The 24,059-nt window shown below is 49.1% G+C and overlaps 2 protein-coding genes across 11 annotated transcripts in view; both read left to right on the top strand.

Moving 5' to 3' along the window:
* Positions 1–24,059, top strand: part of FAM53B (family with sequence similarity 53 member B) — a 533,156-nt gene that overhangs the window by 158,003 nt on the left and 351,094 nt on the right. The gene's annotated exons all lie outside the window — the stretch shown is intronic.
* The window catches only part of CTBP2 (C-terminal binding protein 2), a 165,057-nt gene that overhangs the window by 110,040 nt on the left and 30,958 nt on the right, over positions 1–24,059 (top strand). For 7 of the 10 annotated variants that reach the window (XM_049854791.1, XM_049854788.1, XM_049854783.1 and 4 more), the window contains one exon: positions 9,761–9,916. Coding sequence is in view for 9 of the 10 variants with exons in the window: in XM_049854788.1 (XP_049710745.1) it covers positions 9,859–9,916 (58 nt within the window). In the remaining variant the exon portion in view is untranslated. Of the gene's footprint in view, positions 1–4,122; positions 6,106–6,613; positions 6,757–9,760; positions 9,917–20,161; positions 23,428–24,059 lie in introns of those variants that run through there. The other 3 variants (XM_049854789.1, XM_049854790.1, XM_049854792.1) reach the window with 3 other exon arrangements.

Raw genomic sequence — 24,059 nt, 5'->3', positions numbered from 1 at the left:
TGAGGTCTCCTGTGGGCTCTTTCCAAGGGCATCCATTATGGGGAGGTGTCAACTTGTTGCTATGGCAACCTCAGCTTTGAAAGGATGGTAAATGAGTAATTTCTTTTATAAGGATCGGTACAAACTGGTTCCCATGAGGCAGAGGTTAAAGATGTCCCAAATGTCCCAACTTTTCCAACCTGTTGTACCACTCAGTCGCATCTAACATCAACTACTCTCTCTCCCCTCAGTATTCTCCCTCCCATTTTTGGGTTCCCTAATTCACGACAGTGTCTCACAGAACTCACAAACCACATAAAGGAAATGGCTTATGCAGCTGTGGAGGCCGGCAAGTCCCAAATTTGTGGGCCAGGCATTGGCTTTTTCTGACCCACATGGCTGTAGGAGCCAATGACCCCAAACCAGCAGTTCAGACCACAGGCTGCTGGCTCACAAGGCTGCAGAGGTTGGCAACTCAGCTCACACAATAGGCCACTGGCCTGAGGGTTGGTGGAGGCTAGCAAATCTCAGAATTTGCAAGTCAGACAGCAGGCCTTTGAGGAGGTCAGTTGATCATGAGCCTGACGCAGGATCCAGATGCACAGAGAGCCTCGCCAGGACACACACATATATCTTAGATGCAGGCCACACCCCAGAGAAGGGAGTAACTTTAGTAAGGATGGGGCTTGAATCATGCCCTCCTGCACGGCTGTGACCCAAGACATACCCTACACCAATCCTGCCCCATGAACATGCAGAGGTCAGGATCCACAGCACATAAAATGGAGGGTAACCACTCAATATTGGGAGTTATGGCTTAGCCAAGTTAGCACATAATCCCAACCATCACAGGTTCCATGTACCTTATTTGCATGGTCCACCCAGTCATTGTATGTGAGTCACACCGACCATGGCTAGAAGGGCCATATTAAGTAGTTGATTACACTGCAGATGGTCAGAGAGGGTGCTGGTACCTCGGGGATTGGACAGGCCCACGTCCCTTCCACTCGATCAGGGTCGATGGCTGGACCAGCCCCTTTCCTTCACCAACCTGAGCCACGTGGGTCCCTGCAGGTACAGAGAGAAGAGTGAAAACATCACTGGATTCCTGCTGTCTGCTTCCCAGAACCTGGGCGTCTGACAGCGGTCAAGTCCCACTCTGCTGTGTTGACCTGGCATGGCAGGGTGCAGCTGTGGGATTTGGAAAGGTGTCAGGCCCAGGGTAACACATAAGAGGGAAGGCTTCCATCCAGCAGCAGCTGCTCAGCAAATCTGCTCGTTTCCACCTCCCTCCCCAAATTAGTGTCTGGCTAATGAAAGTGATGTGTCTCACAAGACACAAGCCAACCCAGGGGTTGAGGAGAGTTGAGCAATCCCCAGTTCGTCAGGCATGTAAGGAGCCACAGAGGGCTTGATTTATTATAGAAACCCTGGGCCCAGTCCCACCGTGGCTCTTCCCTCCTCTTAACAAAGTATGTCTGCCAAGTTTTTTGTTTTTCACCACTGTTGCACATTCCTCATTGATATGTCTTTAAAGGAGAAGCGTGGGCATCATGGTAACTGATCCTTGAGGGTGGGCTTGGGGACCCCAAGCTCAGGAGATAGTCGGAGGGAGGGCCTGGCTCTGTGTCCCTTACTCTGGCTGATCATGTCCTTTTAACCTAAACATCTGTTGTTAACCGAAAGGTCTGTGTTTGGAACTCAGCAGCTGCTCTGTGGGACAAAGATGTGGCAGTCTGCTTCCATAAAGATTGCAGACCTGGAAACCCTATGGGGTACTTCTGCCCTGTTCTATAGGGTCACTGTGAGTCAGAATCAGCTCGAAGGCAGTGGATTAGGTTTTTGGTTTGGTGCAGCCCAAGGAGGGATTGGAATGAGTAAGGCGAGCCAAGCTGCCCTGTTCTTCTCTAGGCCTAGGCAAGGCCATGCAGCGCCCTCTGCCGGCCGAAGAGCTACATCACGGACACTGGCCAGGCGTACTCCAGAGGGGCTGGAGGCTGGAGAGAAGGCTGCCCTGCACAAGCGGTTTCCATGCGCTCGGGAGCGAACAGTGAGCGCGCCCTCCTGCATGCACTCTGGGCTGTGTTTGAAGACAGGTGGGTTGGGAGTTTGGGAGAGCAGAGAAGTGTTGTGCCCCCCTCAGGAGGTGCACACTGTGAGGCCAGCCCATGATTCGGGCCCTCTTCTGTGGCAGAAGTCCTACAGGCAGTCATCTTCAAAATCTAACCTTGTGATTTTCTGAACTTCAAAATCTTATCGTTGTGATTTGTTTGGTGTTAACGTTGCATTTACCAAGTCTTTAAATACAAGTGCGATTCTTGTTCGTTGCAATAAAGCTAAATAGGGTAGAGTTGCCTGAAACGTGTTATGTCTTCTTCTCTCCCATTAGATGATTTGAAAGTTTAACATCTAGCCTCCAGATACCTGTCTCCAGGAAGCTCGGTACTGGTGTCTCTCTTGCCTGGGTTAACCCTCAGGTCCAAAACCTTGCAGGTCACCAGTTAGTGCTTTGTGTTACAGTGGAGACATTGCAGAAGTCTGCCCTACCCCCGCGACGCAATGAGAGGCAGTCGTCTGTCTCTGTGTGTGCGGGACTGTAGAACCTCAGCAAATGCACTGTTCGCACGGGGGATGGGTGTCAGACCTGGGGTGACCTTTGGGGCGCTGGAGTGGCCATGCTAATGAATAAGGACCTCTTGGCTGGCATTCTGGGAGAACTTCCTGACGTTCTGCGTACTTTCTCAGGGTGGCGGTCAGTTTTCCATGCTCAGATACGAATGTTCTGGACTAATTTCTAGCACTTGACATTGAAGAAACGGCATCTTCCAGTCAGCATGGAGTTTCTTCTGTTCACATAGACATTGTGGTTGCTATTCGATTACTGTCCTAACCAGAAATCCCCACCTACAAATCAAGATCTTTACGCCAGAGATGTAAAGGACTAGAAAAAAAAAAAAAAAGATAAATTGCTCTACGTTCGTTTGTGTTACTCCTCAGTCTAAACCCAATGGGAACAAAAGGTGTCATTTTATAGCTCAATTTGAATGCACGTTTGCTTAGTTGCCTTGATTCTTGTTTTGTTGTTTTTGCCGTTGTTCTTAAAGAATATTATTAAAACTAATATTTGCTTTTATGGACTTGTAAGACAAGTGCTTAAATAAAAATGTGTCAAGATTCTTAACACAGGAGTATTTCATTTTCTTTAGCATGCAAAGACCAACACTCAGTTTTCATTATGGTGACAAAACAACCAATTGGAAACATCATGTATTGTTTCTGGCCAGGTCCTCTGTTCTTGATTATAGCTTTTAGCAAGTGAAAATATTGAGATTTCTTGAGTCTTGCATTTAGCACCAGGAAATGTATTTTCATGTGCTAACAACCCTAAACCAAACTAGGAGGATTTACTCAGCATTGTTGGCCAGGGAAGTAGCCTCAATAGAGGCATTATTTGCTCACCTGGTTCCCTGGGGTGGAGTGTTTAACTGCTTAGGACAGTCTCTAATGGCACTGGGACTTGACCCCACTGCAGGACTGGCTTTGTAAGTTCCCCTCATGTTACTGACCCTACTACAGGGTCTTCGTTTTGAGTTGTCCGTTTTTTTTTTTTTGGGGGGGGTCTATTTTAGAGAGCCCCAAAGAAGTTTTTGATGGAATTAAGTGGGAAGAATAATACGGATCCACAGTTCTTTGCCTCAGATTTGGCCTATTCTGAGTTGATGAGCATATTTTTTTTTATGCCCATTGCCACCGAGTCGATTCCAACTTATACCGACCCCATAGGACAGCATAGAACTGTCCCGTAGGGTTTCCAAGAAGTGCCTGGTGGATTCGAACTGCCAACCTTATGGTTAGCAGCCAGATAGATGCTCCACAGGGGCTCTGTATTTTCTGTAGTCTGTAAAGTTGGTAAGCATGTGTCTGCGTTTTGCTTCCGAAATAGGATTGGTCTGGGGTGTGCCATAATAGCACACACATTGTATTACCTTTTTAAAATCCAACACACCTGGCCTCAGGTGTTGGAGAAGGTGGTCCTGTGTCAGCCATAGCTCAGCTTTCTCCCACAGGCAGTCTGCCTCGGATGCCTATGTTGGCTGCATGTGGGGGGGTGGGCGGGGGGAAGGTTACAGGGTGCAGCCCAAGGATTGAGTGGGTATGACCTTGTCACCCTAGGGTTGGGCTTCTGGGTGTTCCCTGGAAAACGATGAGCAGCTGGGCTCCCCAGTCTTGCTGAGTGGTGGACAGATCCCTGTCCAGGAATCAGTATGAAATCTCTACGTGTATCTTGGGAAGGGGTCCTCTGGTTACCTCTGGGAGGTGGGTGTGAGGCGGGGAGAGGCTTCTCCCTGTACACCTTTTTATGCTACCAGATGTCTGAGCCATGTGCTTAACGTTTTCAAAAACAAGCAAACAGAAACATCTAAGAAATAATTAAATTTGGGAAAAAAAAAAAAAAGCTACTGAGTGGATAATCAAGCATTCAGGAGTAGCTTTGCACCATTTAGAGAATTAACTTAGTGACCTCAGTCCCCACAGCCGCTCTTTCCCAAGGCTTCCTTTCCTTCCTTAAAGTGCGGTTTTCATCATTTTGTTCCTAATTGTGGTGCTACGGTTGCCATGGAACCAAAGGCTTGGCCAGTGCCTTCCCACCTCTTAGTGATACCTTTGGAACGTCAATTCTGTTATGTCTGGTTTTTAGGCAGTTCTTCAGGTGTGGTTTATAAAACAAATCCCAGATCACCTGTGTAGAGCATTCTCCCAGCTGTCTTCATTATAAAGAAATCTGTCGTTCATGTTTGGCTTCGGAAGATTCTGGAACAAGTTCTTTTGCGGCAGCCTGAACACCTGTGGCTTTATTTGGGATGAGGTGTAGTATCAGAGAGGGCAGACACCACTGGGGGCCAGCATTCTACTGCATCATTAAAATGTGGGGCACCACTATGCAGAGCACCTTCCTGGGCCCAAGGCTCATGTGTCGTCATGGTGACTGGGATCCCACTGGTACGTGGAAGTCCTTGTAGACTGTGGCAAAGGAGATGTTCTGGGTGTGGAGTCCTACCTTTAGGACTGGGAAAGGGGCTGAACCTTGTGTACTGCCACTGCCTTGGCCACAGGCCCTTCCAGGTTTAACCACGAAATGTGCTCGTGGACTCCAGGGAGTCACTCAGAGCAATGGCAGTAATCCTTAACTCCGATGGTATTAATTCATTAGCATATTACAAAACTTAATGTTTAAGTAGATTTCCTTAACATAATTTCAGGCTATCATCATGTTTAACTGGTTCTAGAAAAATTTTCATCTTGAAAGATGCTGTCGAAGACATGCAGTTACTCTGTGAAAATCCCCTCAGCTGCCTGATTTTTGGGAAGGCAGGGGCGTGGAATAAAGAAGAGGAGGGAATCTTAAAATTGTACTTGATTGAAAAATTCAAATTAGTGAAGGCAGGGTCGTCAATGGCCAAATAAGTCAGTATGCCCAGATTTGGGGTCTTGTCAGACCGGGGAGGGGAGACTTTTGCATTTGCCCCTTGCTTCTGGACGGTTTTGTGTTTAAATATCCCAACGGAGCCCTCGTTGTTCTTTCTTTTCTGAAATCTCCTGTTTCCCTTTGAAATCCACGTGAAACAAACCTTTCTCGTACCATAGCTTTTAGTACTAGCCAAAAATCTCCAAGTAGCATTCTCATCCAAGCTTGTCCCCTCTTCTAAAATTAGTTGAATTCCATGGTTCCCTGAGGCAGAACGTCTCAGCTCCAGATCACAACTCCCATTTTACATAAATCAACCTCTACCCTTGCTGTATGCCCTGGCCTGTGACTCCAGGGTCTCTCTGTCTCTCTGTCTCTGTTTCTTCTCATAAAGTTTAGTGTTGCCATGCCCTGCTTTTTCCATTTCTGGAGCTGTGTTGAGGTTCACCCCAGCCTCTACTGGAGTAGGTGATAGTCCAGTGAAGGGGACAGTGTCCCGGCCGTGCCTGGGCTGAACCAGGGGTCTAGGCCTGCCACTGCACACCAAGCATTGTTCTCATCTGATCCTCACAGCCACTTTGGGATGTAAGCAATGTTACCCCTGCTCTACAAACAAGGAGCCTGAGCCTTCTGAACAGATTATCCAAGGTATTCTGCAGGTAAGTTCTAGAACTCCATCCCACCCCCAACAACACCAATTTTAGCAGTAGTGATTGGTGGAGCACACTCACCACCCCCCCCTTTTTTTTTCAAATGTATACTCTTTTTGAGGGAGGGGTCTAAGTGTTGCCTTGATAGTCTTGATAGATAATAAAAACCAGTTGCCCTGGAGTCGATTCCAACTCAGGGTGACCTGTGTGTGTTGGAGTAGAACTGTGCTTCACAGGGTTGTGTGTCTTGTTTGTTTTGCGTAGGGCTTTTATTGGATGATTTTTTTTGGAAGTAGATCACCAGGCCTTTCTTCCACACCCCTCTGGGTGGACCTGAGCCTTCAGCCTCTCATTTAGCAGTCAAGCACACAACCATTTGCACTCCCCAGGAACACTCAGGAGGTTACAGCGGTGATCAGTTCAGTGGCAGGAAAGGTCTTGGTTTATGAGTGGAGACTGGGATAACATAAAGACTGGGATTGCAGAAGCCCCCCCCCCCCCCCCCCGCCTGCATTGGTTTTCCTCACAGGAGGCTGTGGGGTCAGTGGGGATGGCTGGGAGCTGGCGTCATCAGTGTAGACACCAGCCGAGTCGCCTGTGCGGTTGAGGAGTACCTGTCTCTCACCTGGAAGAGGTTTTATGTTCCTCGAGTTCTCCCAGGTAACGTATCTTGGGAGGCAAAGGAGGAAAATGTCACATTTCACACATTCTTGTTTCCAAAGAAATAGTTTGGGGGTGGGGCAGATCGAGGCTGCATGGGTCATTGGTTGCCTTAGAGCCCACCCACGCCAGGCCTCCAGGGCTTCTGCAGCCTTGGTGGCCTCAGGGACCTGAATTTTCCACCAGTGTGGGGGAGCCTGCAGGGAGGACCCCATGGGAAGAGCTAGTCACTGAGGTGCCCCCACCTCCCCGAAAAAGCCAGCCACTGGAAGTCAGGAATGACAGAGGGCGGCTTCTTTTTTCTAATGGGACGCAGACAATTTGTGTAAGCTGATGGCGGATCTTGCCTTTGATTGCATGATCGAGATTCTACTTATCAATTTTTCAGGAAGCCATCTAATTATACAAATTAAAATTCAAAGGAAAGCAAAAAGAATGATTAGGCCTCACTTGGGGAATTGGAGGAGGGGGTGTGAGATGCCTTGCCTCAGATGATATCATCTCTCAGGCACTTCACAAATGTTAACTAAGTCATTCTCTCTCGCCCTGTGGAGGAGGCGGGTCACTGTGGAGTTGTGTTTTCATGGCAGCTTCAAAAAGAGGGGTGTGAATCGAGGGCTGGGAACCAGAGTTCAGAAACTCAGCAAACAAAAAATTGGTGGCCCAGAGCAGTCAGGCTAGCCTTGCGGATGGTGTCTCTGGTCCCAAGGTCTTGTCCCCCTCTTCTGCTTATTACTCTTATCTCAAGTTCGCCAGAGTAGAGACCATCCACATGAATGGCTGCCTTTGAGGAAAGCCTAGATAAAGCAAAATGAGACCTTACTGTGAATTGGATTGTGTCTCCCAAAAGGATATGCTGAATCCTAAGCCCTGTACCTCGTGGAATTCTAATTCAAGGCAACCCCATGCGTTTCAGAGTTGAACTGCACCCCATAGGGTTTTCATTGCCTGTGATCTAATTAGATCTCTAGGTCTTTTTTCCAAGTTGCCTCTGGGTGGGTTCAGATCACCAGCCTTTAGGTTAGTAGAATACTTTCTGTTGTATTAATGACATCGTACCATGGTGGGGGGGGGGGTGTCCCTAAACCTAATCACTTCTGAGTTATAAAAAGAGCAGACTGGACACAGAGAAGCACCCTGGAAGAGGACAGATGCCGAGAAATGCCAATTGCTGGCAGTCACCAGGAACTAGGAAAGAGGACTATAGAAGGAATTGACAGGGCTGACACCCTGGTTTGGACCTTTTACTTCCCAAAACTGTGAGAAAATAAATTTCTATTCTGTAAAGCCATTGATTTGTGGTATTTCTATTAAGGCAGCCAAAAGAAACTAAGGCAGGGTTAAGAAGTGTATTCACTCCATCCCCATCCGCTTGGATACGCTGAGTTGTGACTTGTTTTAGGGCAACCTCTATGTCCTCACTAAGCAGATATGGTAATTCCAGGTTTTAGGGAACTTCCCAATATTGGAAAAAGTTTGTTGTTTCTTGGATGTTATATTAATTATTTATGGGACTGGAAATTGTGCTTTTCCTAGCTCTTCTTAAAAAGTCATATAATTATTGCCATAAATCTTTGGGGTGCTTTTTCAGCCTCGTTGCTGGGAAATTAGCCATTAACTACCAGGAAGTTTCCTACCTTTCAGTAATAGGGACTCAGACCTGCAGTGTGGCCTCTGATGAAGTAACTCCCGGTATAATTAACATCCTTAGATGCCATTCGTCACCAGGAGGTGGGCATCCTTAACCGCTGAGCCTTGCTTTTGTCTTCATCTTCTCATTTGCTCAGTAATGGAGAACCGTGTTTTTTTTTTGTTTGTTTGTTTGCTTTTAAAATTATGAGGCTGGTTTGGTTGAATTAAAAATAAATAAAACTGGGAAACTATGGAATGGAAACTCCATCTTGTAAATCCTAGCTTGAATTCTTGAAGTTCGGTTTTAATTGAGAAATGTAATTCCCAAAGCAGTGGGTCAAAAACCAGGACCGTGAGGGTAAGCAGTTGATTTGTGGCCTCACCTGGTACATTGATGAGCAGGAAACTATGGGGAAGACCTTCCGGAACCACAGCCCCTGACCCCCTCATTGGCAGCAGCTCCCTATCCCTCAAGCAGCCTTCGGGGTCTCCTCTTTAGATTCCCATATGCCCCAACTCAAATGGGGAGACCGTTTCTTGCCTTCTCCCTCTGCTTCGCCTCTGCCTGCAACACCATGGAGATGCGTGGAGAGGCACAGGGCACGCTTTCCACTTCTCAGTCTAAACCAGCATCCTCCTTCCAGTCCAGGAAGCCAGAGCCCAGTGTTGGGGCCAGCCCTCCTGGGCCACCACCATTGCCAGTGCCATCAGCAGCTCCCCCAGATGCAAGGGAGGTGGTAGGAGGTGGCACTGGGCAAACCTTGGTTAGGAGGTACTGTGGCTTCCAGCTCCCTTATTCTGCTGTCAGAGTAGGGCTAAGGGGCCGAGGGACTGGGGCTTGTGCTGTGCTGTGTGGTGGTTTTCACCCCTGACCCCGGGAGGCCTTGAGGAACCTCCAGTGTGGCATGGCTGGGTGGCACATCGCAGTGTGGGTCCCTCAGTGAACCTCCCTGCCCCCCAGGTTCTCCAGTCTGGTCTGTGAGTTGTGCCCCACTGTCGACAGCACCTCTGTCGGTGCACAGGAGTAAGGGGCCCACCAAATGCCCCTGACCTTGGAGTATAAATTGTTACCATCCACGTTGGTCACTAGTCAGTTTTTACAACCCATGCTGCTGTTTCTGGCTTTCAGAAGTAACGGACCGTGGTCTTCCGTGTTTTCATGTGTCTTCTTCCCTGAGGTAGAAGGCAGGAGAAGGCTGAAACGAACTTGTAGCAGCCGCCTGCGATCAGTGTTTGAGGGAGGGGCATCATCTCCACACTCTGGGTGGCAGGTGCCCTCGTAGAGAACGAGCAGCCGTAGAGTCCCGAATGATGCCTTGTCCCGTGCCCCGAGGGTCACCAGAGAGTAAGGATTCTTTTCTCCTCATTTCAGGGTTCATAGTGGCGTAATGCACGCAGACTCCTGCGAGGTCCCCTAAGTTCTTGCCGGTTTTGCCTTTTGAGTCAGAGAATTGCGAAGTTCGCTAAAGAATGGCCCTTGTGGATAAGCACAAAGTCAAGCGACAGCGATTGGACAGAATTTGCGAAGGTAAGAGCCAGCGCGTTTGGTGGTTTTTAATGACAGAGGCGAGGTCTTGCTCACCAGACCTGCTCACCTGCTGTGTCAGAGCAGACCACACCATGGACACCAAGCCCCTCACTGGGGGCTGCACTGCACCCTCCACTGGCCCTCCCAGGCCAGCCCTCCAACCTCCCTCTAGCACCTTTTACATCACACCCCTGCTGCCAGGCGCCCTTGGTACTGTGGTCAGCAGACCTGACCTTCACCGAGGACCACACTGACTTCCAGAATATGGGGGCAGTTGGGGGTGGGGGGTAGAAGGAAAGTCAGGGAAGCAACTCAGCATCCATTTCTTCCACACCCCTAACATTGTTCTGCATGTGAACGACACTATTAGGACCATCTTTTTTTCACTTCCTGAAGTCTCCAGGCTTTATCTGTTTCAAATTAGGATATTTACAACAATGACTTCCAAGACCTTCCTGAAGAGCCCAGCATGGTCCCTTGTGATGTGTATAGATAACATCCCTGGTATCTTTGGAAATGTCTGGAAGTGTTTTATTCATGAAAGGAAAAATAAACACAATTAAAATCTAATGGAAACCTGGGGGCAAAACTCTGAAATGTTGATTAAGCACCATCCTTTCCTAATGAGGGAGCCATAAGAAACCCAGAGTGCAGGCTTTGTCTTTTGGGTTAAGTGCGCCTCGCCAGTCTGCAGGCCTGGGCTTGCTCAGGGTGGTTGCTGATGAACTGGGCTGCAGGGGCAGCTGGGAGGTGGCAGGTCACAGGTGAGCCGGGTGGCCCCCTCCTTACTTCACCCTGTGTTCAGACAGCGCTGGCCAGCCAGTTCATGGACAGGGATCCATGCCCCATGTGCCCTCCCCACACCTGCCTGTATGGAATTGTTTGTCCTTTAAGGAGGTGTGGCTGTAGCCAGATGCCATGGGGGCATCAGAGATGCACACAGTCTGCTATTGTGCAGGGACGCCCTTCAGAGGTGCTTCTGGCTCGTGTGCTGCAGGAGTTTAAGAAGGTTTGAAAACTATATCAAAGTTGAAAGAATACTACAGTGAGCAGCCATATTCCCTTCAAGTACGTTTACCAGTTGATAACATCTGTTACTTTTTCTTTCGTTTTACAGATATAGGTATACATTTATACCTGTGTGTGTGTGTGTGTGTGTGTGTGTTGTATGGATGGGTGGATGGATTTTTTCCCCCAAAACCATCTGAAAGAAAGTTGGAGCTGCAATTTAATCTTAAGTATTTATGGCATGTATCTCCCACTAGGACATTGTCCTGCTATCTGTAATATCATAATCCCCCCCAAGAATTTAACATCACTACGATATCATCTGGAAACCCTGGTGTTGGGTTTTTTTACGATATTACCTAACATAGACTTCATACTCACACTTCCCCACGTCTCTGTTGTTAGCTCTTGGTTTTGTGTCTCTTGGCTTATGCAGAAACCAACCAAGGGCCTCACATTGCATTTGGCTGCCATATCTCTTTAGCCTCCATGGCCAAAACAAAGCCTCTTTGTTGTAGGATGCCCCACATTCCAGATTCATCTGATTAAATGGGATTTAAGAACCTCTCCTGACCTCTAATACCAAGAGGCTTCATTGAGGGTGCTGGGTCCTGCTGCCCAAGAGCCTTAGCGGGTGCTAACTGTCCAAGGTTGGTGTCTCAGATGCCTCCAGGGCTGATTCCACCCCTTCCCTCTACCCAGCTGCTGCGAAGATACCGAATCAGAGCTGAGAATAGGATGGAAGAGCTGGTCTTTTTTCCTGTTTGTACTTCCATAGCCATATAAATCAACTTTGTACCCTCGGAAGGAGATTTTGTCAGTTAGGGCAAGACTGTTGACAATACTTTCAAACTCTGTCCTTCCATCAGGGTTTGCCATTCCTCCCACGCATCTCTTTACCTGTAATAGAGATTTTGAAGCCAATTTTTCATCACAGAAATTTCAGTATCACCGTTATCTGTGCACAGAGTTCCCAAGACTGCTGCCATTTTGGGTTTTTTGTTTGTTTAATTTCTCAGCAGCCGCTATCGGGGATAGACACGCCATAGTTAAGCTGTAGCTAGTACTCCCTGATCTTGAACATGGATTTGGCTTCCCTCTCAGTAATGACAGGTGTCCCAGATGCTGCTTGTGTGTAGGGTGGTGTTAGCTTCTGGCATGTACAAGCTGATTTTGTCCATAGCACCTTGTATCGGTCAAGACAGGTGGGTACCCCATTTTACAGGGCTTACCAATGAGGAACAGAGCAGTCCATGATTTGTGCCCAGGAAGTGAGGTAGTCTGCCATATTTCACTTGCCCTTTTTGTCAGACTCACTTCGTAATGGGTTTGGTGGTTTCTCCTACTTGAAGGACTCCTGTCTGCATCCTAACCTGACCTCCTTTGCACACTGTTCCACTTGGATGGCCAGAGAGTCCATTAACCTGTTCTCCTTTCCCCACCACCCACATCCTACCCCAGGTACTTTCTGGTTCCCTAGTGTGTTTGCCTTTAGGATTAAAAGTGTACAGCTGCTCTGCTCCATAACAGCCCCCTCCATCCACATTTGGGCTTGGAGAAGCTTTGTCTTCCTGATTTTGGTCTCTGGGAATACTAACTCCTTCAGATTCATCCCACCCACCTACTTGCTACACAACCTCCAGGGCACACCCCTGGCTGGGGGCACCCGGGCCATGTCCCACTGTCTTCTCTGACCTTCTCCTCTCGCAAGAGCTCCTTTGCTCCATTTCAGCCAGTGGCTGAAACTGAGCACCGTCCTTATAGAGGTGTGCTCCCCAGATCCCCCACTTGCTTTCCAAGGCCCCACCAAGTTTAGTTTAGCTTTTGCCTCCTTGAAGCCTTCCATACGTATTCCTTGCCTGGACCCCAGGGCTCTGCCCCTTTGTGGCCCACAGCCTAGAAGTCAAAGCCAAGGGAAGGTGGAGGTAGATTGCATTGTATACTAGCGCCTGGTGTGGGGCTTCACAGGGGTTCAGCTTAGCCCCAAGATTTTAGCTGATGCCGAAGTCTTTGGGATGCCATCCAAATTGGTTGGAATCATGGTTTCTGAAGCTGCCATAAAAGCCAGATTTTAATTTTTTTTTTCATTCTGTTAACACTTCTTCTAATTTTGAGATTTATAATTTGTTCTCTGCTTTTCTTGATGCCTGATAGCCAACAACCCTAGAGTGCTGTTGTGTAAGAATGGTTATGGCACACGGTCAGAAACAGATTGGCCAGAGCCAGATTGCAGACTCTGCTAGCAGTTTTGAAGTATAATTTAGGTCTTGGCTCTGCCCAGTTGAGCATACTGACATAATTGGAGTATTGCATTTGCGAATTTTACCGTAGTCAGGGATTTAATGCCTTACCACATCGTACCAGACCTAGTTTGATTTGCCTGAAATATTTGTTGGTCACGGTTGAGGGAGGGATTAAAATAATTCAGCTCTGCAAAAGTAACCCAGAAAAACATTCTCCAGAGCCCTGGGTTTGTCCAGCTGTAATACGCCACTATGGCTTTGCTGATGAATTTCTGTGAGAACACCTTATTGTAGGTTATGGTAGAATAAATCACTAAACACTATCCTTTTCTGTGGCTATTGAAAATGCAATTTGGAAAAAGTAGATATTTCATTTTACTTCATTTTGTTTGAAGGTCTTGGACACATGGAAAAATGGTGCTGAGGACTGTATCAGCTCAGCTGTGATAAGTTGCCTTTATCACATAACTCGAGAGAGTACTTCTCCATTCCTCTGCAAAAAGGGAATGATGTGAACCTCCATTTAGATAAGTAATTGGATTAACCGTTCCTTACCTCTGCTGTGCTCTCCTGAGGACAGAATAGAAGGGAGGTGACTGAGGTGGGCTGGTTGGATGGATGTGGGAACAGAAGAGATCCAGCAGGGACTCTGACCAGCTGTGCGTGTTAAACAGTTGTAAATTCTAGGAATCGCCTTCCGTGTCGACTTCCTCACAGAGGACAAGAAAACTCAGAGGAAATGCTGCAGAGATGAGGAAGAAAATGGCTTCCCCCACGGCTTCCTTTGATGTAAAGTGTTCCGGTTTTCTGAGTCAGTGGTGCTTGCTATTGGAACGGTCCCCCCAAGAAAGTTGGTTACAGTTCCCAGAATGTCAGAAGAAGCAAAGAGAACCTCTGTGGGCATCCAGGTTGACAGAGGTGCCTGCCTAAAGTAGCTGGGGCCAGCCGGGGGCTCCCTGCTGGCCTGTAGCAGGGCTGCTCCCTTTGGCGCTCTGCTGCCTGGTGTGTGTCCATTCAAGCCTACCAAAAACCAAATCCAGTGCCATCGAGTCGATTCCAACTCATAGTAACCCTAGGAAGGGAAAATCCACCTTCCCTTTACCCAGAAGGGAAAGCCTAGTCCACAGAGTTGGGCCGGGATCATCTGGAAGTTGTTTTCCTTTGTTTTACCTGTCATTTTTTAGTAAACGCATTATAAAACCACTGGTTGTTTTGCCCTTTGAGCACTTTGTAAAGTAAGTGTTGGTGCTGGCTGTCTATAAGATGGTCCACAAACCCATCCAGTAAATATCTTTAGCCTAAACTGTATATTTTAAAAATGGGATTTATGATGTTGCTATACATCGTAATTATATGTTGGGATTAGGCAATTATGTACATTTCCAGTAATTATGTGATTAGCTGTAATTACATTAGCTATGTAAATACACAATAGTCAAGTAGACCGGACTTAAAACTCCACAGTAAAGATGAATGTACTAAAACAACTGTTGCTGGTTGCTGTTGAGTCAATTCTAACTCACGGCGACTCCCCCGGCGGTCCCCGCCGTGTGTGCAGGGTAGAACTGCTCCATAGGGTTTTCAAGTCTGTGACCTTTCTAGAGCAGATCACCAGGGACATGTGTTCCAAGGAGCCTGTGGGTGGGTTCCAACTACCAGCCTTTCAGCTTAGTAGATAAACTGTTTGCCCTGCCTTCCTCCCCACCCCCGCCCCACCAAAAAAAAAAAAAAAAAAAAAACCCGTTGCTGTCCAGTCGATTCCGACTCACAGCGACCCTATAGGACAGAGTAGAACTGCCCCGTAAGGTTTCTAAGGAGCAGCTGGTGGATCCAAACTGCCGTCCTTTTGGGTGGGAGCCGTAGCTCACCATAGCTCTTGACCACTGTGCCACTAGGGCTCCTTGTGCTGGCTGCCAGGGTGCTCCAAAACGATATTATGCTCACGTAAAGGTAGGTAAAATGGTCAGGTTTAATCTTCATAGACAGAAATGAAGTTATTTAAAAGGGATAAAATCTTGTATTTCCCCTCATCTGTTCTTGGTTTTGAGATAAATTTGAAGCAGTTGTCCCTCCCCTGGGGGTGCCACCCTGATCGTCCCCCAGGCATCTAGGGATTGGATTCCTGTAATTACCCACACCCAGTTGGCCCTCACTCTCTGCAAATGAGGATCAGATTAAACGGGGTTTTTTTGTTTGTTTTTAATTATCTATTATTGTTTTGTAAAATGCAGAATTAAGCTGTTCTTTACACTTCTCGATTTGCCAGTGAGCCCTTTTTGAAGTCGGCAGATTTCCTCTAACTCACCATGTTTCTACGCTCAGTGTGTCGAGGCTGCTTGGCCTCGGCCTTGGAGGTTGTGGTATGTGGCGTGCTTAGAGTCAGTGGTTAGGTTTTGGGAGGCTCATCCACGCCTCCTGGTTTGTTCTGGGGCTGGTTCTCCCAGTGCTTTTCCCCACCACAGTGGACCATGCGCTTACGCACTGGCTGTTGGCACTCGGCCTCTGCCATGGTTGGCATCACCCCACTGTGTTCTCAAGTGGAGCCTCCTGCTTTGCCTTCCCAGAATGCTTTTCTCCTTGGTGCGTTTACTCTGGGTTGCTGCGCCTTTGAGGGAAGCGTGTTCTGCTTTCAAGCTTAATAAAAGCCTCCTAAGAGCCAGGGTCCCAATGCACATAGGCAAACACTCCATTAGATTGGTCCAAGGGCTGCAGAGTAATCCTGGCTTAGCAACACCAATCCTGCTCACAGTGAGAGGCCCACACAAAACTGGAGAATGTGCTCACACAGCCCAATGCAATTTACAAGTATTTGGGATGTCCATGAAACCAAAACCTCAGGACACGCGTTACTGCTACCTTCTTTCTCTCTTTCCTGTCTCTGCACCTACGAGTGTTAGGCAGCAACTGAGACCCCAGTTTCTGAGTGATTTATACTCAGTTTACCAAACCATTATCCCCTGAGTCCTGATCATCGACGGACTTTTGTAGTAGAGCTCAGGCACCTGGCCTGCTCCCTTGTCTCCAGAGAGGTCTCCTTTCACTCAGTGTAATGTTCTCAAGGTTCATCCGTGTTGTAGCATGTTTGAGAACTTCATTTCTCTTATGGCTGAGTAATGTTTTGTTGTACATATATACCACATTTTGTTTATCCATTCCTTTGTTGATGGGTGTGTCAGTTGCTTCTATCTCTTGGCAATTGTGAGTAGTGCGGCAGTGAACGCTGGTGTACAGGTTTCTGTTTGCGTTCCTGCTTTAAACTTCTTTTGGGTGTATAAAACAAAACAAAACAAAAACCCACTACCATCGAGTCGATTCCGACTCATAGCGACCCTATAGGACAGAGTAGAATTGGCCCATAGAGTTTCCAAGGACTGCCTGGTGGATTTGAACTGCCGGCTTTTTGATTAGCAGGTGTTGCTCTTAACCACTACACCACCAGGGTTTCCAATATATTTGGGTGTATACTGGATTATTATGTTCTGCTCTCATCCCGGTAGGTGGCAGCTTTCTTTGAACTAGGGATGAGGTGATGGGGGGGGCAGTTGGGGAGGTTTTGTCAAGGAGAGTTCTTTAAGCTAGACCCCAATGGACGGGGACAATTAGAGCATTGCAAACATAGGTGAGAGGAGTGAAGTTCTGCAATATGTCTGAGCCCAGCACAGATGAGGAGACCTAAAATGTTGCAGTGAGTGGCAGTGTGGAGGTGAGTTGGAGCCCGCATACCTGTGACACTTAGATTTTAGGGGAAGAGTCCTTAATGAAGGTTTTAGAAGGCGGTATTCAGTTCTCCTGCATATTTACTCTCTTTTAATCCCCAGAACAACCTTCCAAGATAGATTTTGTCCCAGTGTTAAAACAGGGAGGCCTGAGACTCAAATGCCCACAGCTTGCCCAGGTCCCCCAGTGGCCCTTGGATCCATCCCAACATACGTTTCCTGCTTCACAGTGCATTAAAGTGCGCTATGAAAGACCCACGGGTGTTCCACCCAATAACCCGGTGTGCAGACAACATCATTCTTGCGAGATTCTCAGTTAAAAGTTTTATAGTGTAATTAGCAAATTATATCATGAGCATGGCATGAGCCTTTGTTTCCACTTGAAATGGCTGAATATCAAGTTGCAAGAGGGCTGGGACTGCTTAGTGCTTGCAGCTAATCTTGAAAGTTGGTTTGGTGGCAGGGCAGCCGCCGACAGTACTTCCTCACGGGGCGTGGACGCTCTGGAGCCTCGCTCAAAGCTGGTTAAAGCCCACGGCATGAGTCCAAGAGGGCCCGGTGCTGCGTCATTCCTCTGAAGACTGAAAGTGATGTCTGGGTAATTCTGCTAATTTTCTCCGTGTACTTGTGTAATTTAGACAAAGGCGACCCCTTGCAGACGTCCTATGTGCTGGTTTACAGTAGAGTGTTGGGTCTTCCCCTGTCTGAGTTAGGTTAGCTGAGAAAGGTTGATGTAGAGCGTATTGAGGGAGGAGGGGCAGAAGGAAAGACCTTTTCTTAAAAGGCGGAACTCTGTGTTTAAACAGATTCTAGAATACTTACTTGTACAGAAACAAACCAAAAACCCAACCCAGTCTGCGCCCGTGTAGAAAAAGGAAGTGGTTATGTCATGGGGCTATTTTTGGCCCTGTCTCTGCCGGAAAGCAGTGTGTAACCCACTAACCTCAGTGGTGTCCCCGGAGAGACGATGACGAGTAGGGACACGGCGGCCTCGGGCGTGCCAGATGACTGACTGAGTTCTGCCTTAACTCTCCAGCGGGTATGGTCTGGCGGCGGTTGAGGAGGACCAGTTGTGGGAAGTCCTAAGTCACTGCTCCAGAGGTGGGACAGGCTGCCTCCAGAAAACAAGCAGTCCTCCAGGACCCTTGAAACAGACCCCTGGGGGCATCTTGATGCACTGTGCTGGCAGCCACCAGGGGACAGGCAGTTAGACCAAGTGGCTCTTACTAGGAGCCTTTTGACTCAAGGATCCCACTGCTATATACCTGACCCTGACTTTAAGTGAGGATTAGCCCCCCAGAGCAGCATCAGGAAGTTTCCCAGGTTATTTATTTATAGAGATAAGCTCCCAAAGTGCTTGTTGGTGATTTGCTCCAGGACTGCTTGAAGGCGGGGACCGCGGTTTGTTCCGTCATGGCGTCTCTCCCCTGCTGTTCTGGAAGTGGCTTTGGGGCAGTGTTGTTGCTAACCCGGCACCACCGTTCTGGGTCTTCTGTGTGATAAGCTTTCACTTGAGATGTTTGGTCTGCAAGAGATTGGGTTGTCTTTTTTTCCCCTCCCCTTAATTTTCAGAAGTTTTAAAAATATATGCAATTCTTTATATTACCTTAGTTAATTTTCTGTAGTGCAGGTTTTTGCAGGATTATAAAGGTAAGGCGGTGTTACTCATTATTCTTTGAGAAGTTGGTTCCATCTCACTTTTTTTAGTCAGTACGAGGTTTGTAGTAACACAGGCTTTTCTAAAAGACTGCAATATGGTTTTAAAAAAACAAATCCATCAGAATGCTTGGAAAAGCGTGAGTCCACTACGTAGTTCCTGGTGTTCTTACCTACCGCAGGAAAAGATCGGTCACAGCATTGGGCGGGTTGCAGAGTAGAGGCTGTGGGGTGGCTTCCAAGCAAAACTGGCTGCAAGATGATGGAAGGGAGCCCAGGCTTCCTCTCTCTAATGGGCACAGGGCCACACCTGCACCTGAAGCTCGTCTGCCCACTGCTGCTCTGTCCCTGGCGTACACCCCCACACGGAGGGGAGATGTCTTCTCACAGTTCTGTCTGAGGAACTCCGGTGGTTCCTGGTAGGCTGACGGGTCAGCATTCTTCTGTATTGTCCTGCTTCCCGTTTGAGAACTTGAGCTGAGGAAATAAATTCTGGTGAGCCGGGGGAGTCACCAAAATTCACTCCCTGTGACAGGAACCTCCAGCACAGAACGTTCTCCTAGCCAGTCTCAAATCCACCCACGTATGTGAAGGAGAACGTCTGTGCCATGTGTGGGGTCGCGTAGTATTGATGCCACACAATTTTGTGGTTTCTACTTTTAAAATGAAAGAGAGAAGGTAGGAAAGGGATACGGCAGGATGGTCTTAATGCTGCGGTCTTGGGCAGATGCTACCTGCCGGCTGAGATCTAGGCTCTGAAAAAAGCATGCTGTACCCATTTTGAGATGTTGGACAACTCTTATTTAGGTGTTAACTTCCCAAGACTCAAGTGGTTATTTAATTTTATAAGTGACATAGCTGATATATTTGCATCTTGGAAAATCTCACAGAAACTCACAAAATAAAGTCAGTTCCCCTCATAGCACCTGACAAGCGGGTGTTTCCCCAGGTGGTCAGTGGGGAATTCGGGAAAACAGAGTGTCACCTGTGGAGTTGGGCACACCAAGACTGGAAGCGGATGTGGGCTGGGGGCTGCCAGAAAGTACCTGGTTGCGTTTTTCTTGGTTTGGGCCCTAGGGTATCCTGCAGGGGCCACCACACTCTTGTCCACACCAACCTGTCTCCCTCCTGAGCCTTGTTCCTGGAAGGGTCACCCAAGCCATCTCTCTCCACTCTCTCCTCTCAGCCGGGGAGGAAGCCCTGCCTGGTCCTGAGCAGTGCTTAGAAGAGGGGGCACCAGGGCATGATCTGTGTAACCGCTGTTTGCATCCACTGTTGGGTTTTGTAACGTTTTCTTATCCTTCTCCTGTGTCTTGTAAACAAGTGTATCCACAGGTGCAGAGGTATAAAGGTTGATTTGCTGATCTGCCTGAGATGTTCCCTCTGCCTCTCTTCATAGCCTGCTGATGCGTTTTCCCATAACTTAAGCCTTATCACATTTGGGTCAGAAATGGGGGAACCATGTGGGGTGATGGGTTGGGGTCACCTGGGCTGCATCCTTCCCCAGGTGATCAGTGGTCATGGAAACCCTAGCTCCCTGGAGAGAAGTGCTGTGTTAAAAAACAGCTTGCCCCAACGTTTAATATGTGGGGGGCGGGACACGGGGTGGGGGTGGGGGTGGAGGTGCTGTTGTATCTCGTTCTCGTTACCGTGTAGCTTCACTTCCTGGAAATTGGACCCGGTTTCCTCCCTCACAGTAAATCTTCAGTATTTATTTTCCTTTTTTTTCCCCCAATGACTGGTATTTTTCTTTAGTCGAAGATTCTGGATGAATTTTGGATTGTGAGAGAAGACAAGGCACTCTTGGGTTTAGTGGCAGCAAATACACTTATTATCTCCCTTTAAAGTATTTGAAATGTACGGTATCTTTGTAGCATCCCGATTACCAGATTTGTTGTTGTAAATTCTTCCTCATAGGACCTTGTGGTCGCTGTGGTGATGCTTCTCTGAAATGTTCTATGTGTTTCAGGAGATATTTGAATGCTTCTATTTTGTTTTTTTTTTATTATTATTTTGGGACGTTTATCTAAGTAACTGTTGTTCTTTGCATTATTGTGCCTGAAGTCCCTGGTGGACTCGGCAGAAGATTAGCCCATATGAATATGGAAGCTCACCTGCAAGATCAAGGCCTTGTCTGCTGAAGTATTCTTTTCTCTCAAACATATTTAAAGGAAGGCAGATCTCAGATACAACAGCCTCCCTCCCCCGGATTTTCAGGGTTTAGTGGTGATCCTCCTTTCCTGTGACCTCTCTTGCCATCTAATAATGATAAAGCCCAGATTACACATGAGGTTGGTTTTGTTTTGTTTTTCCTGGCCACATGAAAGGATCTGTGTTTTACCATAATAAGGTGGTAAAAATGCCTTTGGACCTTGGTGAAGTTAATCGTTTGACTTTGTAAGCATAGAGTCTTTGTCAGGGCAGATTCACCATCTGCAGAGCATCAGGCCAACCTGGCCCCTTTCTGAGGACATCCCAAGCTCTAGAGCCCTGCCTGAGACTCTTCCTTCTCACCCCGCCTGCCCGTTCACATTTCATTTATTCTTTGCTGTGTGCAGCGGATTAACGTTTCATCAGGGTGGGTTAGGATGGAATTAACATCAAGGCTGTTTTTCTTTTCCGGCTGTCACTGTTGGGCGGTCTCAGGCAGGGGTGTCAGAGAGGCATGTTCCTGGGGGAGGGGGCTCATCCTAAAAGTACCTGGTGAGCAAGAGGAAGATAAAGCCGGAGCTCACAGTATGAAAATACTTCCCAGTCGCAAATCAGGAGGCCTGGATGGAGCAGGCAGGCAGGTGGTTTCATCAGCCTAATGTGGTGTCACATGGAACAAAAGCTTTAGAGGTTTTATTTAGCTCCTAATCTGTGTGCTGAAAGCACTGAGGTCCATGTGCACAGACCAGGCAGGGAGGGAGAGCCTCCTGGCTTGCGTGCAGCACCCCCTTTGTGAGACTGAGCCCCAAAGAAAAGACCTTTTAGGCCGCCATTGCAGAGCAAGGCAAAGTTACCGTGCGTGCTGTGTTTTCTCTACTAAGGTTTCAGAAGATTAATAATTTAGCCCATACTCTGAAATAGGAGACCCCCAGCTGGCTGGTCCTGCTGTCCGGGAAGGTTAGAATGCAGCAGGCCTGCTCCGGATGTATGTAACTGAAGATTGATAAAGGCTTCCTCCTGCCGCCTCTCACTCATCATCTTCCAATGCTGGCTCCAAGCAGGCCTGTAAATATTGGGCGTTCTCAGAGCTGGGACGCTGCCGGGTGGTACGAAGGACCCTGGGAGAACGCTGAGGAGCCCAGGCAGCCGAGGAGGAGCGGCTTTCTGACGTACGGAGGAGGAGAGGGACCGTGGTATGAGCAGCCAGACCGCAGAGTGCAGAGCGCCAGCGTGCCTGTGGCCACCGCTCCGGCCCAGGAGCCCTGCCTGTACCGGGAGGCCTTTTACAACACGCTCAGCGGACAGAAGGGCTCTGTCCCCGATTTCACCTTTTGCGACACCAGGCAGGCGGTGATGTCTGCCCGTGCTTCTCTGCCACCACGGGACTGCTTCGGCGACCCTTCCATTGTGACTAGGGTGCCCAAAGAGCCTCACTACTTCAAGGACCTTGGAGTGAGCCGACCAGTGTCCAGTTATGGGGTGCTGGGCAGCAGAGTGGCATGGGATCAAGTGCCAGGCCGGTTCCCAGGCCTGCAGGACACGGGTCACCTGTATCGGGATCCTGGAGGTAAATTGATCGCTCCGGGGCAGTGGACACAGGGCAGGAACCCGTCTCCCGTGAGGTTTGGAGCAGAGCTGCCTGATGTCAGGTATGGGGCAGAGGCAGGTGCCTACCCCGCCAACCATGTCTGCAACGATGTCAGCGAGAGGCCAGGGGATTCTGCTCCCACCAGGCAGGCAGCCCCGGCATGCCTGGTGGTGGATCCCAGCACAGCCACTGCCTCTAATGGCAGCCTGGGTGCAGTCCCCAGTGCCTTGAATCGGAACTATGGCCCCTCCCGGGAAAGCACCCACCCCAAGGTGGCTTACGAGACTTACGAAGCAGACCTGCCCTCGCTCCAGGCACCCAGCGGCAAAAGGAATGTGCTGCCTGAGTTCCTGGCCTTGCTGCGGGCTGAGGGTGTGGCAGAGGGCACACTGGCCACCTTGCTGCAGCAAGGCTTCGACTCCCCGGCAGTCCTGGCCACCATGGAGGACGCGGACATCAAGGCTGTCGCGCCCAACCTGGGCCAGGCGCGAGTCCTGAGCCGCCTGGCCAGCAGCTGCCGAGCTGAGACGCAGCTGTGGAGGCAGGAGCGGGCAGGACCCCTGCCTCGAGCACGCTCCAGCAGCTTCAGCCACCACAACGAGCTGCTCCGTGGTGACTTCTCGCTGGGAGCCGGGACCCTGCAGCCCCAGCAGGCGGCATCCCGAATTGGAGACCTGGCCCGCCGCCCATCGAGTGCACCGTCCCATCACCTCCTGGAGACGGCAGCTACCTACTCTTCCCCTGGGGGGGCTGTCCAAGCATCCCATCTTCCCTCCAATTCTGGGTACAGCTCTCCCACCCCTTGTGCCCTGACGGCACGGCTGGGGCCCACGTACCCACCACAGGCCGGGGTAGCCTTGACTAACCCAGGCCCCACGAGCACCATTCACCTAGGCCCCAGGACGGCCTATTCCACAGCTTACGCCGTGCCCATGGAGCTGCTGAAGCGTGAGCGCAGCGTGGCCATGTCCCCCCTGCCCAGCCCCCATGGCAGCCCCCAGCTCTTGCAGAAGCCCGGTGTCCCCACAGAGCTGCCCACGCTGCCACCAGCCAGCCAACGCCTGCACACGCCACATGCATCCTACCAGAAGGTAGCCCGACGGACAGGTGCACCCATCATCGTATCCACCATGCTTGCGCCAGAACCAAGTAACGCACCCCCTTTCCTGGTGCGGGGCATGTGGGCACTATGGGGATGGAGGTTTGAGGGTAGACAGTCTGAGAGCTTTGCTCTAGAGAAGGTGGTCCTCAGATTTGTGTGAATTTGTCTAAGCCTGGAGAGACCAGACACACGCACGTGCCAACATACAGCACACGTTGATATTACACACACAACACCTATCCTCCACAACCTCGACGCACGTTATAAACACAAAACACTATACAGACCGTACTTGGACCTACACACGTGCCCCCCCAACACATAACATACCACAACAGACCCCACACCCCATACACCCACCCACAGACCTCATCCTACAAACACACCTACACACACGCCTCACAAGAGAAGGCAGGTCGCCACAGCCGGCTCCCAGGCAAGCAGATAGATGCCGATTCTCCTGTGATAAAAAGGTATGCGTGTCAGCCGGGTTGGGGCAAGTGTTCCTTCCAGTCCTTTATTCAGAACTGAAGATTAGACCCCGCCGAGGTGAGCTGAGGTTGCTCTCTGGATTTCCCTTTGCAGTAATGAAACACAAATGTGTTTTCTGGGGGAAAACTCGCAAGTCAGTCAGCACAGGCGGAAACTTTCCGCCCAGGAGGAGTAGCGTCTTCGTTCA

Source organism: Elephas maximus, chromosome 16, assembly GCF_024166365.1.
Source record: "Elephas maximus indicus isolate mEleMax1 chromosome 16, mEleMax1 primary haplotype, whole genome shotgun sequence".
Classification (NCBI taxonomy): Eukaryota; Metazoa; Chordata; class Mammalia; order Proboscidea; family Elephantidae; genus Elephas; species Elephas maximus.
Note: the sequence above shows the minus strand (reverse complement) of the source record. Positions and strands in the feature narration are given on the sequence as shown.